Source organism: Numida meleagris, chromosome 1, assembly GCF_002078875.1.
Source record: "Numida meleagris isolate 19003 breed g44 Domestic line chromosome 1, NumMel1.0, whole genome shotgun sequence".
In the NCBI taxonomy this organism is placed as follows: domain Eukaryota; kingdom Metazoa; phylum Chordata; class Aves; order Galliformes; family Numididae; genus Numida; species Numida meleagris.
Genome location: NC_034409.1, coordinates 93,123,521 through 93,139,064, shown reverse-complemented (window position 1 = coordinate 93,139,064; position 15,544 = coordinate 93,123,521). Strand labels below are relative to the sequence as shown.

Genomic DNA, 15,544 nt, shown 5'->3' with positions numbered 1-15,544 from the left:
ATCCAATACAGAGAGAGAGAATGTCCCAAAATCAAGGTAGGCCTTACTCTACTACCGACGATAAGACGGCTGGAGAGCGAGGTGCTGCCAAGATGAGAGACGGCGGAAAAAGGGATGAGGTCTCGTGATCTGCAAGTTTTATACTGCGAGCTTCTATCTTTTCCCTCCGGCTGGAAAATGGTAACAAAGGAGCAAAGTACCGTGGGGACTGTAGTAGTCCTTCTCTTCTGAGAACTAGGTACATTCACTACATGATGTTATGATGTGGAATACCAATAACCGAAAATCACAAAACCATGACAGTCATAAGCCCACTCGGCCCTTGCCCATGTCAGCCTGTCAGCCAAAATGAACTGGAGGGTTCACAAGCGCTTGTCCAAAAAAACAAAACAAAACAAAACAAACAAAAAACAAAAACACAAATGCAAACAAGACAGGGTGAAAGCTGCGTCTAACATCAAAGCATGTCTTGGCTTGACACCCATCAAGGATGTTAATACAAAAGGTCAGTGTATTTAATTATTCACAGGAATGAATACCTATGAGTTACCTCCAACAAAACATCAGCGACTATCTTTCATGTTTAAATATCCTTGTACAGTGTTTCACATAACAAGCTGTGTATCACCAGTTGAGTTTAAACTGGGCTATTACAATTAACCTGTGTAAGAAGTACACACTGCAAGACAAGAATTTCCTGAAGAGAGCTTCTGTAAGAGCACCAGATGTATTACTCAGGGATATTTGCTCCTTTCATGTTTCATACCAGAAATAACATGAAGATTTCTGGAGAAAAAAGTAACCCTGTTTGGGTAGTAATGGAAGATTAGGACTCTCCTCACTCCATTTTATGAGTACTTAAATCCAACAGTGAACTGGTTAATTTTATATATATGTTTGATATGAGAATAGCTTTCCTTAATTTCTAGCTGTATGTCAATACAGTTTTATATTCCTTTTGATATGCATGTGGATGCTTGGTGATAGTATTTCTAGGCATGCATTAACCACCACTGATACCTTGTGCCAATTCCATGCACAGGAAAAGTGGGGAGGAAAAAAAGAAAAAAAAAAAAGGAAGGAAAAAGCTAATAATGCACTAAATGAAAACCATTTCACCATTATCACTTGCAGCCAGGTATCCCTATCTGGGCAGCTCGTGCTCAATTTGCTTAAAAATAATGATACTGCTAAATGACTCCTTGGGGTCATTGCTATGAAGGACACACTGTCACTGTGTTAATCCACATACATACACCATATTACACTAGTCCAATAAATCTGAGGAACAAGGATAAGCTTTCTCTAGGTTACTGAAAATTGGAAGGAAGAGTTAGTTCTGTGTCACAGCAGAACTAGAAAAAAAAAAAAAAAACACATACATATTGGATACCACATTGTCACCTCCTGGCAAGCTGAGACACCTATAGCAAGGAGCCCTTTTTCAAGCTTTGGTTACAAAGCTAGCCTCAACTTATTATTAAGATCAAAAATGGCAATTGCCTGAAAGATTATTAACTAACATTTAGACAGGCTGCGGAATACAGAAACACTTAAAGAAAATGTTGCGTTTGGTCTAATACTACTGCAATGAACAAAACAAAGACACCACAAAGAAAGAAGCAACACTCAATACATGAAAGGAACTATCTACAAAAATAGTGGTTAGAATTTTGCGCACTCTACAGAACAAGTTCTCAGTTAATTTTTCCATATCTCTTCAGAGTATAGACTTTTGATATAATATTTTTGTGTTTAACAGAGAACATACGTTTACAAAGCAATTTACATTAAGGATTACTTGCTTTTTCGAGTAGGAGAGTGTTTTTACCCTTTTTTTAAACAAACCTCTTCTACAGGAGTAGTCATGTGCCAGCAAGTTGAGACTTATACACAGAACTGGTCCAATAATTTTTACCATTAAATAGTCTGGATACATACCTTTGTCTGGTCATTCAGAAAGACAGTACTTTAACAGCAGAATAACTAATGTACCCCAGTTACCTTGCACTATAACTAGAGTTAACACAGGACATGCTCAGTGCTGCCTGAAAGGCAAGGAAGGTTGAGTTTTACCCCCTTATTTTCCTTCAGTAGATTTCAAGTGACTTCACCTAATTTCACATTGGCAGCCAATTTAACAGGGAAAACAAAAGCTGTGTGTGCAAGCAAAGTGGGAAAAGCAAATCATTCATGACTTGACATCAGGAAAATGTCCAGCCACTTCTTGGCTTTCCTTTGGTCAGTTTTGCGTCAGCTCTCCTGGCCACCCTTCCACTTGCTGAAGTGGATGAAGGCAGAGAAGAAAACAAAATCTTGACATTGCATAAGCACTGCTCAGTAGTAGCCAAAGCATTGATATGGTATAAGCATCATTTTAGCCACAAATCCAAAACACAGCACTACATGGCTGCTATGAAGAAAGCGAACACCATCTCAGCCAGATCCAGCACAGTAGGACAGCTAGCTCCACATGCCCAATCCCTTCTCGCCAGTAAAGAGAGTAGAAAATATACCAAAACTGTTTCCTTCACTACAAAACACTTTCCAGTAGTCTGCTTGAGTGGAATAATAAAAAACTGCAGTGGAGAAAACAGTATAACATTATAGCATTTGCCATTTAGTTTCTTCAGTGTTTACAGACATAACTGTTTATCCTAAATGCACTCTATTTTCTTTCATAAGCATCATACTTACCCTGAACAAAGACTGAATATTCAACCAATTAAATTTATATCATCCTATCATAGACCGTGCTCACTCTCTACATTTAAACTGTGTTTTGTGAGGCATAGTCAGAAAAAGACAAGTAAGCTTAGAGGGAGTTCCCTGAGTTTTAAACAACACTGAAAATTATCTGAGAGTCAAATGGCATGAGCGATTAGTGTTGCATCAGTTTTAATACTCTCCTAATACTCTGAGAAATGATTGTCTCTGTCTTTCGAAGACAGTTTTCCAAAAAAGTTTAATTAAACTTGGACCTTTTCCAGGGTTCAGGATAGCTTTATAAATATGCAGAAATACTAGCTAAGCTGAGACCTATTATTTCAATGCCTCAAACTTCTTATATTTTCTCTTAATTCATTTTAAGCTTTAATTTACCATGAACATCCAAGAGTTATTTATATTTACAGGGTACATATTGTACTCACAGGCATGAAAAATATAATTTGTCTCATCTAATGAGTCATAATTAAATTTTGTTTTCACCTTTCCATAATCAGAATATTTTTAACATAGTCAACTTGAGTTACTTTCATGCCAAGATTCACATAGTTCTTTTTAATAAGAGCAGTCATATGTCAGACTCTCATTATTACTGCAACTTGCTTTCAGATAAAGCAGAAATGAAAGAGCCCACATAAAGGAAACACTGGGTGAAGAAAAATGTATTTCTCTCTAAACCAAGTGAACATGACCAAAAGAGTTCTGGATTTTTTTTAATTTTCATTAAATGAATGTGAAACTTTTGGAAAGGTACAGTTTCTTTCCTCAGGAACTTTAGTAACACTCTAAATAATTTGGAAACTCAACAAATTAAAAAAATTTCTTTGTCAAAAGAGACAGCTCCCCATTACAGCAAATAACCCCCACCCTCCCTTCAAAACACTTGCAAGCATATGCTATGACGTCTGAAAACATATACACGCACAAAGATACCCCTGGCAGAAAACTTTCTGTTTACTGCAAGGAAGATACCACTTTCAGACCGACTTTACAGAACTGAGATCCTAGTTAAGGGACTGTGAGGATAGGCAACAGCAGATATAGCTGCTTTAAACCAGATCTGGATCACCTAAGAAAGGTAGCATTTGCTACATTCTCTGCTACAATCTCTGCTACATTTGCAGCATTCCACCTAGAATGGCAAAAGTTAGGAAACATTAGTTAATGAAGAAAACTTTTAAACACTATATATTTAAATTAATCAAAATCAAATTGGGGAGGAGGACAATCACAGACCTCTATATGTCTGGAACAGAATAGCTGCATTTGTTTAGGTTAAAGGAAACTGTTTCTGTTGTTCATTCAGATACTTTCTTTCCTACCTAATTAATAAAGGTACTACTTACTTCTGCACATGAGAACCAAGAATTTTAAATAAATAGGAAGTTTATTTGTTTATCCATTCATGTGTAGTTAAGAACCTGGAGTCATGAAAAAAATGAGGCAACTACAACCTACTCAGCTGCTTAAAACATCTTAATTTGAAAGCAGAACGGTGATTGACATAGTGATACAGAAAGTATCACCTTACATTACTTTCAAGTACCACACAACAATTTACCTACTCTTTTTTTTTTAGTATTTATAGTTTGTTTCCCTTTTTCAGAGGATTAGCTAGAGCGCATTCCTGTCTTTCAGAAAACTTGGTAATCAAACTCTTTACTAAGTTGAATGTAATGAACAAGACAAATTTCATAAGAGAAAAGCAAACAGAAAGGTGAAACAGTTTCTCCGTTATAGTCTTTTTCAGAAATACTCACCAAGTTGATATAACTATTCCATTCCTTATCTTCAAAATAAACTTCAGGACAACAAGGCTTGAATTTGTCAAAGGAGGGGGAAAAAGCAAGGAAATTAAAGCTTACTGCTCTGAGAACAGACCAGTCAAGTGGATAGCTTCCTGTTATTGTAAGAATCACCTGAGTTGAAGAAGAACTTTAATTATTTAGCACAAAGAACCAGTTAGTGCAAATGCTGCAAGATAGTGGTAGGGTCCTTACACATCAGCTTGCATCTTTAAGTGACAAAGAACTTTTGAGTTCACATTAACTGCTAGAGAAACCATAGTAAAACTTCTGAGGCAAAAACTACCAAGAAGCACCAGCGCTCTTCCAGATTATAGGGAACTAGGAAGGCTCTCTTTAAAGGAATACAGATTCTTATGGGAGGTTGTCTTTAAAGGTTGTTCCTCTGCAATGCCTAAAACCCTGTGTAGAGCTATTTGCCCACAGATGAATGACCATGGACAATTTAATTTACTTCTGTGACAGAGATAAGCTGTCAAATTTGACAGAAGAGTGCTGATTAGAGATGTACCCTCAAGGGAAAATTTTCTAGCATCTTAAAACAGGCATGAACATCCACCAAGAGAATCATAAAGGTTGGAAAAGATCTCTAAATCATCAAGTCCAATCATCAGTCCACCAACACCATGCCCACTAACTCATGACCTTCAGTGCCACATCTTCACAGTTCTTGAACACCTCCAAGGACAATGACACTACCACCTCCCTGGGCAGCCTGTTCCAATGCAAAATCACATAAAGGACTCAAGGTGCTGTCTTACCAGAGTGGAGTACAGAAAGATGATCATCTACCTGCTCCTGCTGGCAACACTATTTCTGATACAAGCCAGGATGCCATTGGCCTTCTTGGACCCCTGGGCAAACTGCTGGCTCATGTTCAGCTGAGCATCGACCAACATCCCCAGATCCTTCTCTCCGCGCAGCTTTCCAGCCATTCTGCCCCAAGCCTGTAGTGTGGCATGGGGTTGTTGTGACCAAAGTGAAGGTACGCTCAATCCTCTCATCCAGATAATCAATAAAAGTATTCAACAGGGCCAGCACCAGTACAGTCCCTGGGGAACACCACTTGTGACCAGTCGCCAGCAAAGAGTACACCTGTGGAAGCCATGGGCTGTCAGCTTCTCCATGAGAATACTGTGAGAGACAGTCAAAGGTTTTACTAAACTCTAGGTAGATTACATCCACAGCCTCTTCCTCTTCCTCCAAGTGGGTCACCTGGTCATAGAGGGATATCAGGCTGGTCAAGCAAGACCTGTGTTTCATGAACCCATGCTGGCTGGGCCTGATCACCCGGTTGTCTTGCACATGGCATGTGATCACACTCACAAAGTTCTGCTCCATAACCTTTCCCAATACTGAGGTCAGGCTGACAGGCCTGCAGTTCCTCCCTCCAACACTTCTTTGTCGATGAGCATCACATTAGCAAGTTTCCAGTCATCTGGGACCTCCCTGGTTGACCAGGACTGCTGATAAACGATAGAAATCAGCTTAGTAATCACTTCTGCCACCTCCCTCAGTAATCTTGGGTGGATCCTGTTCCATGTCCAGGTTAAGTAGCATGTTGCTAACTGATTCCCCCTGAATTGGCTGTTTATTCTGCTTCCCATCCCTGTCTTACAGCTCAGGGGGCTGACTGTACATAAGGTCTCCAAAAATTCCCTGATTATTATGCTTCTTATATTTACGTGCTCACCTTGCAAATCTTGTAGTTTGCTTTTATTATTACTACATACAAGTGATATATGTAAGCCAAATAATCTACCATTCTCCCTAGATTGTTTCTGACCAAGACAAGTTACTGATTCCAAGACAGGATTACATATTGGGCTATCCAGTGTTAAGACTACCACACAATCTTTTCACAGTACAAGCAACGAAAACATAAATGCATTTGTATTATTCTCCTCAGTTTATTTGCACGTAATTTTACAGTTTTTTCCTTCACATCACACATTTATTACTTCTCTTGCAAAAAGTTTCGACAAGGGGACTTGCCTTCCATTGCTTTTGGAAAGCTGGAGCCAGTGTCAATAAAAACAAAAAGCAAAACCCCACCTACTAAAAACACCTACTAAATAAAGTAAAGCAAATACAGTATACATATTAGAAGTTCCTCTTTATTTCAATAGAAGGAAAAGAATTTGTGAAAAAAAAAAGATAATCAGTTCCAGTTGCTAGAATAGTTCTGTGTATTTTCTTTCAAAAACTCAATTTCAAAGTCTCAGTATAGAAATGCTTTTATTAGCCCACTACCAAGCAGTGAGCAAATTGGTATATTAGAAAACGAAACATGGTAGTAGACAATATTGCAGTACTCCACTACAATACAGAATTCTCTGTCACAAAAAATACAGCAAACTAGGGATGTTCATAAAGTCCTATCATTGTGAATGTTACCAAAAGACTGTTTTCCATCATGCTGTAAAATTCCATCATATTCCTTATTTAGCTTTAGAAGTAAGCTATATAGAAGTACAAGTAACCGTTTCAAGAACTGTGAATAGACTTTCAGTGTCGGCACAGTTTTTCAGTAATTTACACAATGGTTCATGTAGGAAGCTGGATAAAAAACAAGAAACAAAGAAAAAAAACTTTTTGAAATGGTTATGGGCATCTTCCTCTGGCTAATTTAGAGTTACAGAATTTAGACATGTAAAAAAGAGATATTCATTTCATAACAAATTCTAATATGCCTTTGAACAAGTGGAAAAAAAACGCACATTTCATTAATTTGGTATTAATTTTTCAGAGTACTCCTTAATACATTTTCAAATACAAAGAATCTTAATCCTTACAAAAAGAAAAGTTCTACTTATTACAGAATTCTCTTGAATAATCTTAGCAGCATTCCAATAATTTAACTATCTTGATTTCACTGGAATGAAAAAAAAAAAAAAAAACAACCTTGATTACTGTATTTTGAGACAGCTTCTTCTCAAAACATAAACATTTTAGAATTTATGAAAGTGCAAGAAGCAGCTCACGCTCCAAGCTGAAAGGCAGCTTCTGGAAATAGTGAAGTCAGTATTACAAAGTCCTAACATCACTGAAATTAAAGCATTAAGATGAATTATGTATTTAGAACATTTTCCAGAGTAACATTCTTCTTAGTGAAGACCTTAGCAGTGCAAATAAAACAGTTAGGTATTGGTTATTTTCAGCCGTAGCAAGTGAGGTGCACAGACTAAGTAATTTGATAGAAAGCAAGTAAGCAGCACAGTGGCATCAGCAGGTCAGCAGTCAGTAGTCCACCTGCTTGGTTGTTCAGCATCTTTTTGCAATTTTAATCAAATAAAAAAAATTGCAGAGTACAATACTCTTAAGGATCTTGTCATTAATTTGGGTAAAAGTCTTAAATTGCACATTAGAACTCATTGCAGAAGAGGAGCCTCCAACTATGTCCCACAAATCCTTAAGGCTGCCTTTCAGCCAAAAAACTTTTGCTTTATTTAAGCAAACCATCATTAATAAGCAGCATTTACATATAATGAGCATTTTAATTCATTTTTTGAGACAGAAGATTTTAAGAAATTACAAACATTGGAGCAGGATCACTTTTGGTTAAGAATGCTATTCCTCATAAAATTCTGTAAACAACATTTTAATTGAGAATACCTGCTGTTTTGCAATATTGTGAGAGAAAATTTCTATTACCAAAACGACAACATTCTTCTTTCTCTTCCTTAACATTTCCTAAAAATAGGTACTAGCAAGTGCAGACCTCTGCATTTACATGTGAATATTAATACTGCATTTTAAAAACATTAATATTACTATATTCAGCTTCAGAAAGATTCCTTAGAGCTAGTTTTGTTACACTTAGTAGTAGTACGGTGTATCAGCACTTCTATCACTAGCTTCTTCAGTGATAGTTACAGAGATCTTCATTGTGGGACATCCGTATTCTGAAGCACAATAGCCACTCTGCTTGGAATGTACACCTAGTAAAAAGATGATAAGAAGAACAATAGTTGAAAAATCCATGAACATCACAGGATTCACTTTCTAAAAAACAGTATATGAAACAACATATGTAATACTTAGCCATTCAAAATTTCTCATTTTTGTGATCTTGTAAGTCATTCTCATTGTATTTTAAGTGTGATTGGATACTTCGTTCCCAGCACTTGAGTTATACAAGATAATCTAAAAGTTTAAAAGACATCTTAATTACAGTCTCTCCTCTTTTCTCTTTGTATAAATCTTGCTTTGATAGATTTAAAGTGGCTACCAGTAGAGGGCCTCATATGACTTCCAAAGTTCAATTTATAATACTCGACATCTACATCAATAGACTACATAACGATATACAAGAAAGTTTTACAACAGCATCTGAACACTCCTCTGCTGTGACGTAAAGTTGCCTCAAGGTATATGATATCATTTCATACAGGTAAATATGACACATTATGACACAGTGTTGCATTTTTCTCAATCTTGGCATCTATGGAGTTTCACTGCTAGTCGCTAGAAATCACTCTAAAAACTAGATATAGATTCAAATTAACCATTACACTATTGCATTTTGCTTTACCCTTTTTTATCTGATTACCATGGAAAAGATATGCATAAAATCAAGACTTCTCATAGATCACAAAAGAGCTTGTGGCAATATATTTTACATGACTTTCCTTCTAAGCAAAGTAGAATCGCAATCTGAAAATGAGACTGATATGCACTACCTACCAATTACCATGATATATGGTACTCCATCAATTGTCAAGTGTATGAATGTGTTTGCTGAACAAGTCAATAAAAATGCAATTATAAAAGGTAACATAAGATTGAAGATTATCGGCTTCATTCTGACAACATCCTCCTTTAGACTACTCTCCATCCCTGTGGAATATCTAATATTCCACAATTTCAACTATGTTATCTGCAAACTAGAGCTGAATGACATGAAAGGCTTTCATAGTTTTCAAAACAGAATGAAGCAATAGAGCAAAGAGCTTTAAGAAAAGGAGAAAAAGGAAAAGAAGAGCTGATCTTCATTGAATCAGACAGAGCCATGCCCAATGCTTCTTGAAAGGCAGTGAACATAATGATTTCCCCTAAGGTTTCAGTGATAAATAGCTCCCCTGTTCAGGGGAGGAAATATTTAATGAAATCAACTAGATCAGAATGTATAGATAATGCAGAGATTTTTAAATTCTGTATTGAGAAATTCAGCACTCTGAGTTGGTATGATGAAAAAGGGAAGGAGCTAAAGGGAATAATTTTTCTAAGAAAATATTCATAAAAAGTTACTTTGGTTAAGGCAGCAAAAATTGACGTTAATACAGGACATATCAATTCTGTTATAGCCAGGCCAATAATATATCAGATCTTAGGAGGAAAGTATTATCTCAGTTCCTATAAAGTCAACTTGTGCAGCTGAGAATCTGAGAGCACTGTGGAAGCACTCCACCAGTACAATGCCATCAAAATTTTAGAACTGGTTTCAGGTGCAATTTTGGAATTTGTGTAAAATATTATACTTTGATAAGAATTTTCTGCTTGTTTTTCTGCTAGTCATGAAGAGATTCAACTGCAAGTTTATTACTTTCTTTCCATGCCTTGGCAAATTAAAAATAGGTTTTAGTGCTTATTGACTTGGTAGGCTTACTACATCACAGAAAAGTCAGCTAAAACATTAGTTCCTGATCTTATCAACTTATGTCATTTATCAGTGTAACCACCTCTAAGGCCTACACAAAATTACAAGAAACAAAAAAACCATTATGGCATGAGCAAGGAATACTCTCCGTTGCAGGTTACATATTCATTTCACTGGTAGGAATACAAATTTTTTAAAATAAAAATTCTACACAAGCACTAGACAATTCCTGTTACTTTCTTCAAAAAATAATTCAGAACATTTGGGTGATGGAAAGGCTAGAAAAAATGTGACCAAAGAGGTTGGAAAGATTGCTCATCCTTCATGAGGTGAGATCTGGAAGATTACCCACCCAGGATCCAGCAAATTCTTCAGCCTTCCTAGTGCAGATTTCTGACTTCCACTCCTCCTTCTGGCACTCAAACCCCAGAGCTTCCTCAGCCTTTCCTTTTCTTTCATCACCTTTAACTACCACTCTTGTAAAAACACATCTCCACGTGTTTCAGTTTATTTTCTCTATTCTTTTCCTGATTTCCTCCTAGCCATAGACACTCATCCTCTGTCCAGACTAAGAGCCATCATACTTGTAATTACTGAACTCCCTTGGCAGCCTGGCAGTAGTGGTATACTGATTAGATTACACACTACCTGTGTTTCAAAGAAAAAAAACAAAACAAAACAAAAAAAAAAAAAACAGAAGCCAAATTTTTAAAGCAGCCTTTAAAAATTCTGAGATTACATCTTGTCTGTTGCAACTAGCAAATCCAGAGACAATAACAGGAAAAAAAAAACTAGGCATTTCAACCTTCTCCAAGCAATTCTTAATCATACTGAAAACATGTGAGCAGCTTAGAGCCATAATACAGAAAAATACGCCCTCTCAGATTGAATTAAATTTATTATATTAAACTTCCAGCATCAAGAGATCAACTTTCAGGTGGCCTTAACTGAGGCTGTGTCTGTATGAAATGCTCCCTTGTGCTTCAGGTTGACCAGACTATCCAATACTGTTTTATTGAGCTAAGATAGAATCATAGAATCATAGAATGAGCTAGGTTGGAAAAGACCTACAAGATCACTTAGTCCAACCATCCACCTACCACCACCAACCCCACTAAACTATGTCTCCCAACGCTATATCTAAACGTTTCTTGAACATCTCCAGGGACGGTGACTCCATCACCTCCCTGGGCAGCCCGTTCCAGCGCCTGACCACTCTTTCAGAAAAGTAGTATTTCCTAATGTCCAGCCTAAATCTCCCCTGGCGCAACTTGAAGCCATTCCCCCTCGTCCTGTCGCTAGTTACAAGAGAGAAGAGGCTGACCCCCAGCTCACTACAACCTCCCTTCAGGTAGTTATAGAGAGCGATGAGGTCTCCCCTGAGCCTCCTCTTCTCCAGACTGAACAGTCCCAGCTCCCTCAGCCGCTCCTCATAAGGCCTGTGCTCCAGACCCCTCACCAGCTTCGTCGCCCTCCTCTGAACACGCTCCAAGGCCTCAGTGTCTTTTTTGCAGTGAGGGGCCCAATAAAAGATGTCTTTGGCTGAACAGTTACTTCAATCCCCCAGTTCACAAGAGGTGTGAACTTCTCTAGGATATTCCACAAACAGCATATTATAAATTTATTTTTGGCTAGATGCAAATTCTTCAGGCAGCTGACTATTTGGTAAAATATTCCCTTAAGTTTGTACTACTGCAATACAATACTCCTGAGCATGTAATTATTGTCTTTCAGAAAATACAGTTTAGTAGAGCAGGCAGCTATTAGAACATAGAACAACATGAAAATACAAATACGACCTCAATTTACACACTGTCTTTCAACAATTAATAAGTTTATGCCTTCAGATTGTTCAATGGTTTACAGAGTACTTCACATATTTTCTGAATTCACTGGAAAAGAGACTGCCTTGTCAAAACTATACAATTACTCTGTAGAGCAAAGTGCACTTGTAATGAAGACATTAAGCAGAATGGGTCTAAGGTTGGGGGATCGTGTGCAACTTCATTCACCCGTTGACATATGAGCTGCATTTCTTTGCCTGTCTCAGAATATGATTTAGGTCTCTCCTTTGAAGAGGGCAAGTGGAAGAGAAAATTCCAAAGCAAGTATTAGTTCTGTTTTGAAAGATACTCCTTTATAAAGGGTAAGAATTTTAAGTATACTATCAACTTAATCTACCTTTCATACCTACCTCTAGGTGGATCACAGCATCCTGCCTAGTTAGTAGCTTATAGAAGTTCTTGAACCTTAAATAATTCTATAAAGTCGGGATGTAAATAATAATAAAAAAAAAAACAAAAACACAAGAACTATGGTAGAAATAGTGATATACATGAATTAAAAAAATAAAAAAAATCAGTGCAGTTGGAAAAGCTGACAAGAAACTTAAACTGTCTAGATTATTGGCCACTTAGTAATTTACTACAGTCCTGCTCCCTCTTGAATTTGTAATTCACACAATTCAATAATATTTAATAGGAGATAGCATTTTGCATATTTTTTGCACATGCCAGAATTTGCCATCAAGTGGTACAGTTAAAAAAAAAATAATAAAAAAAAAGAAATCCTTTACTGACAGGATAAATTGAAATGCAAGCATCTTATTATATTTAAGTCCAGGTACATTTGAATATATAAAGAATAGATAAACCCTAGCTAAAAGCAAATAAAAGTATGCCTTAATTAGTGACAATAAATGTATTTTAATTTTTCTATCCGACTTAGATTAAGAACTGTTTGCTTATTGTATTTTAATCCATTGTTCTGATTCATATCAGAACACATACATATAGTACTTAATATTGTAGAAAAATAAATTTGCAATAGCATACAGGAAAAGTACACCATCCCCAGAGACACACATTCATGCTTCTACTGCATTACTAAGTTCTTTCTTCTTTAAATACTGAAAAAAAGGGCAATCATGGTTCTTTCTGCATTTCTGAGGTAAACCACTATGTATATTTTTTAATGTTTCGTTCACTTGTTTTTAGGAAAGTCCAAGTTAAATTAAAGAATTTTAATGATAATTCCAACACACTGAAATGCATTAATGAAGACATGTGTTCTAACATTTTATGGTATGCGTCTGTGACAAACTCCAATCAATTCAATCTGGTATCCAGCGTAATAGCCAGTTCTTTTTATGAGGTCTCCTACTCAGAATACTAGGTTTCTAATCTTTTCTAGTACATGGGATTCTTCTGATTTTTTTTTTCATTGATTTTTCTATTGGTAAATCCTCAGATTTATTAAGATGCATCTGGATTGGACCTCCAACATTCAATCTGTCAATGACTGACACTAATTCAGCATCATCTACAAATTTGCTGGGGGTGTGCTTTGTCTCATTATTGCAGTTGCTGATAAAGACTTCCATCAAACAGAAACAGCCCTGGCAGCAAATCCTAGAGCAGTCTTCTTGATATCAGTCAACAGCTGGACATTGAGCCTCTGACTACTAAAACTGCAGCAGCCCAACCAGTTTTCAACATGCGTAACAATCTTCCCATCCAGCTCATACTTCCACTTGTAGGAGACAAAGCTTAAAATCTTACAGCTTTGACTGTAGTAACCTCATGCATGTAGCTAGATGTTTCATCAGAGAAAACAACTGGGTTATCAGGTATGTTTTGTATTTGCTAAATCTGAGTTGGCTTTTGATTGACTCATACCTACCTCTTCAGATATGAATTCCAAGGGGATGTGGTCCATGATCTCCCAAGGGACTGAGAAGGTAAGACTCACTAGCCTACAGATTCCTTAGGTTTCTTTTTTGCCTTTACTACACCCTTTCTTCAGTTGCCAAAAATTTCCCCTGGACACTATGATTTTTCACAGATGATTTCAGCTTTGCATCCACGCCACCGAAATCTTTCCAAATCCCTGGATATATCCCATTTATCCAGCTTCTTTAAGGTGACCCTAACCTATTGCTCTGCTGCTCCTACATTCTTTTCAATAGTGTACTGGCATGCAAGAGTTGGAAAGCAGGCTTTGTTCTCAGAGGCTGAAGTTTAAAAGCAAAAAATCATGTTTAACTCCACCCTTTCTCAAGGAACCAGCATTTTTTCTTGAGCTCTTTTGGTATTTGTACACTTTCTGCACACTTATAGAACTCTCTCCTTGTCATCCTTAATATCTCTAACTAGTTTTTAATTCCAATTAGGCTTTGAACTCTCTGATTTCGCTCTTAATAGTCTACAGCTTGCTTTTATAGTCCTTCATTACATGCCCTATTCCTTTATTTGCCATATGTAATTAAGTTTGCCAAGTAGCTCCTTATTTTTTATTGCTAGGTTCAGCGTATATGTTCTATTTTACATAGAACAGTTATTGAGGTGTTGGCATTCAGTTAACAATTATAAAAATAAAAGTCACTTAAGATAACTGACTTATCTTTAAGGGATGTTCCAGGGCAAAAAACAAAACAACAACAACAAAACAAAACAAAACAAAAAAACAAGACAGATGATTTAATGTAAAGTGTTATTACATTACACTAGTTTATATCCTTAATCTTTATTTGGATACAGAAATAATAATAAAAAAAGATTAAAAAAGAACTGTTTTTTTCCCCATTTTAGCTCAGTACAAATACCTTAGCACCAACATCCATGTTTTCTCTCTTAACATGCTTACTCTATTATTCTTCATGATGCTGGTCACAACAGTAAAAAACTTGATCTCCTTTTCCCAGTCTATCTTACCCTAAGTTTATCTCTTCAAAGCCAGGAGATGTGGACACTGAGAAAGGACTTTTGGAAGCCTTTCTTAAGATGTTCAACTCCCTGTGCCCCAACTGCCGACTTCAAAATGTTTATCTAGCTCAGATCGTGTAACAGTATATAAAAGCATCTTGGTTCAAAGCACAACAGGAAACTCAGACATTTATCATTAAAGGAAATTATAGACAAATGTTGTTTTTCTTGTTTTTTTCTATACACCAGTGAGGACAGTTTCAGAAGTTTCTTCTAGTCTTGCTTTTCTTCTCATATACTGTTGCTGAATTATATAGTTCCAATTAACAGCTTAAGTTTGGTTGATCTTTGTTCTTATAACCTGTTTTTCTGATTACAAATTTTATTTCATTCATGTCTTCTTCATCATTTCACTAGGCTTACTTGATGAACATGGATATAAGTGAAAACTCAAAGTACAGAATGTTAAGGAGAATACATTCATAGCTAATCAACTTCTTGACTACCTTTCAATTATATCACCCTCTGAATCTTGTTTCAAGCATTCTGTGCTCATCCTACAGGCCCTTCTAACTCCTTCCTCCCCTTCAGGATTACAGTCTCATTCACATTGGAAGGGGCCTCAAGAGACAGGGTAAGCTATGAGGTCAAACAAGGTTACTCAAGGCTTTAGATATCTCGGTGTAGAAAACAAAGGTTCAATTCACTAA

General features: G+C 36.6%; 1 protein-coding gene across 1 annotated transcript in view; it reads right to left on the bottom strand.

The window, feature by feature from the left end:
• The window catches only part of GBE1 (1,4-alpha-glucan branching enzyme 1), a 164,507-nt gene continuing 155,385 nt past the window's right edge, over positions 6,423 to 15,544 (bottom strand). Inside the window, exon 16 of the mRNA XM_021402981.1 lies at positions 6,423 to 8,473. Within this exon, the coding sequence (XP_021258656.1) occupies positions 8,417 to 8,473 (57 nt within the window). The 3' untranslated portion in view covers positions 6,423 to 8,416. The remainder of the gene's footprint in view (positions 8,474 to 15,544) is intronic.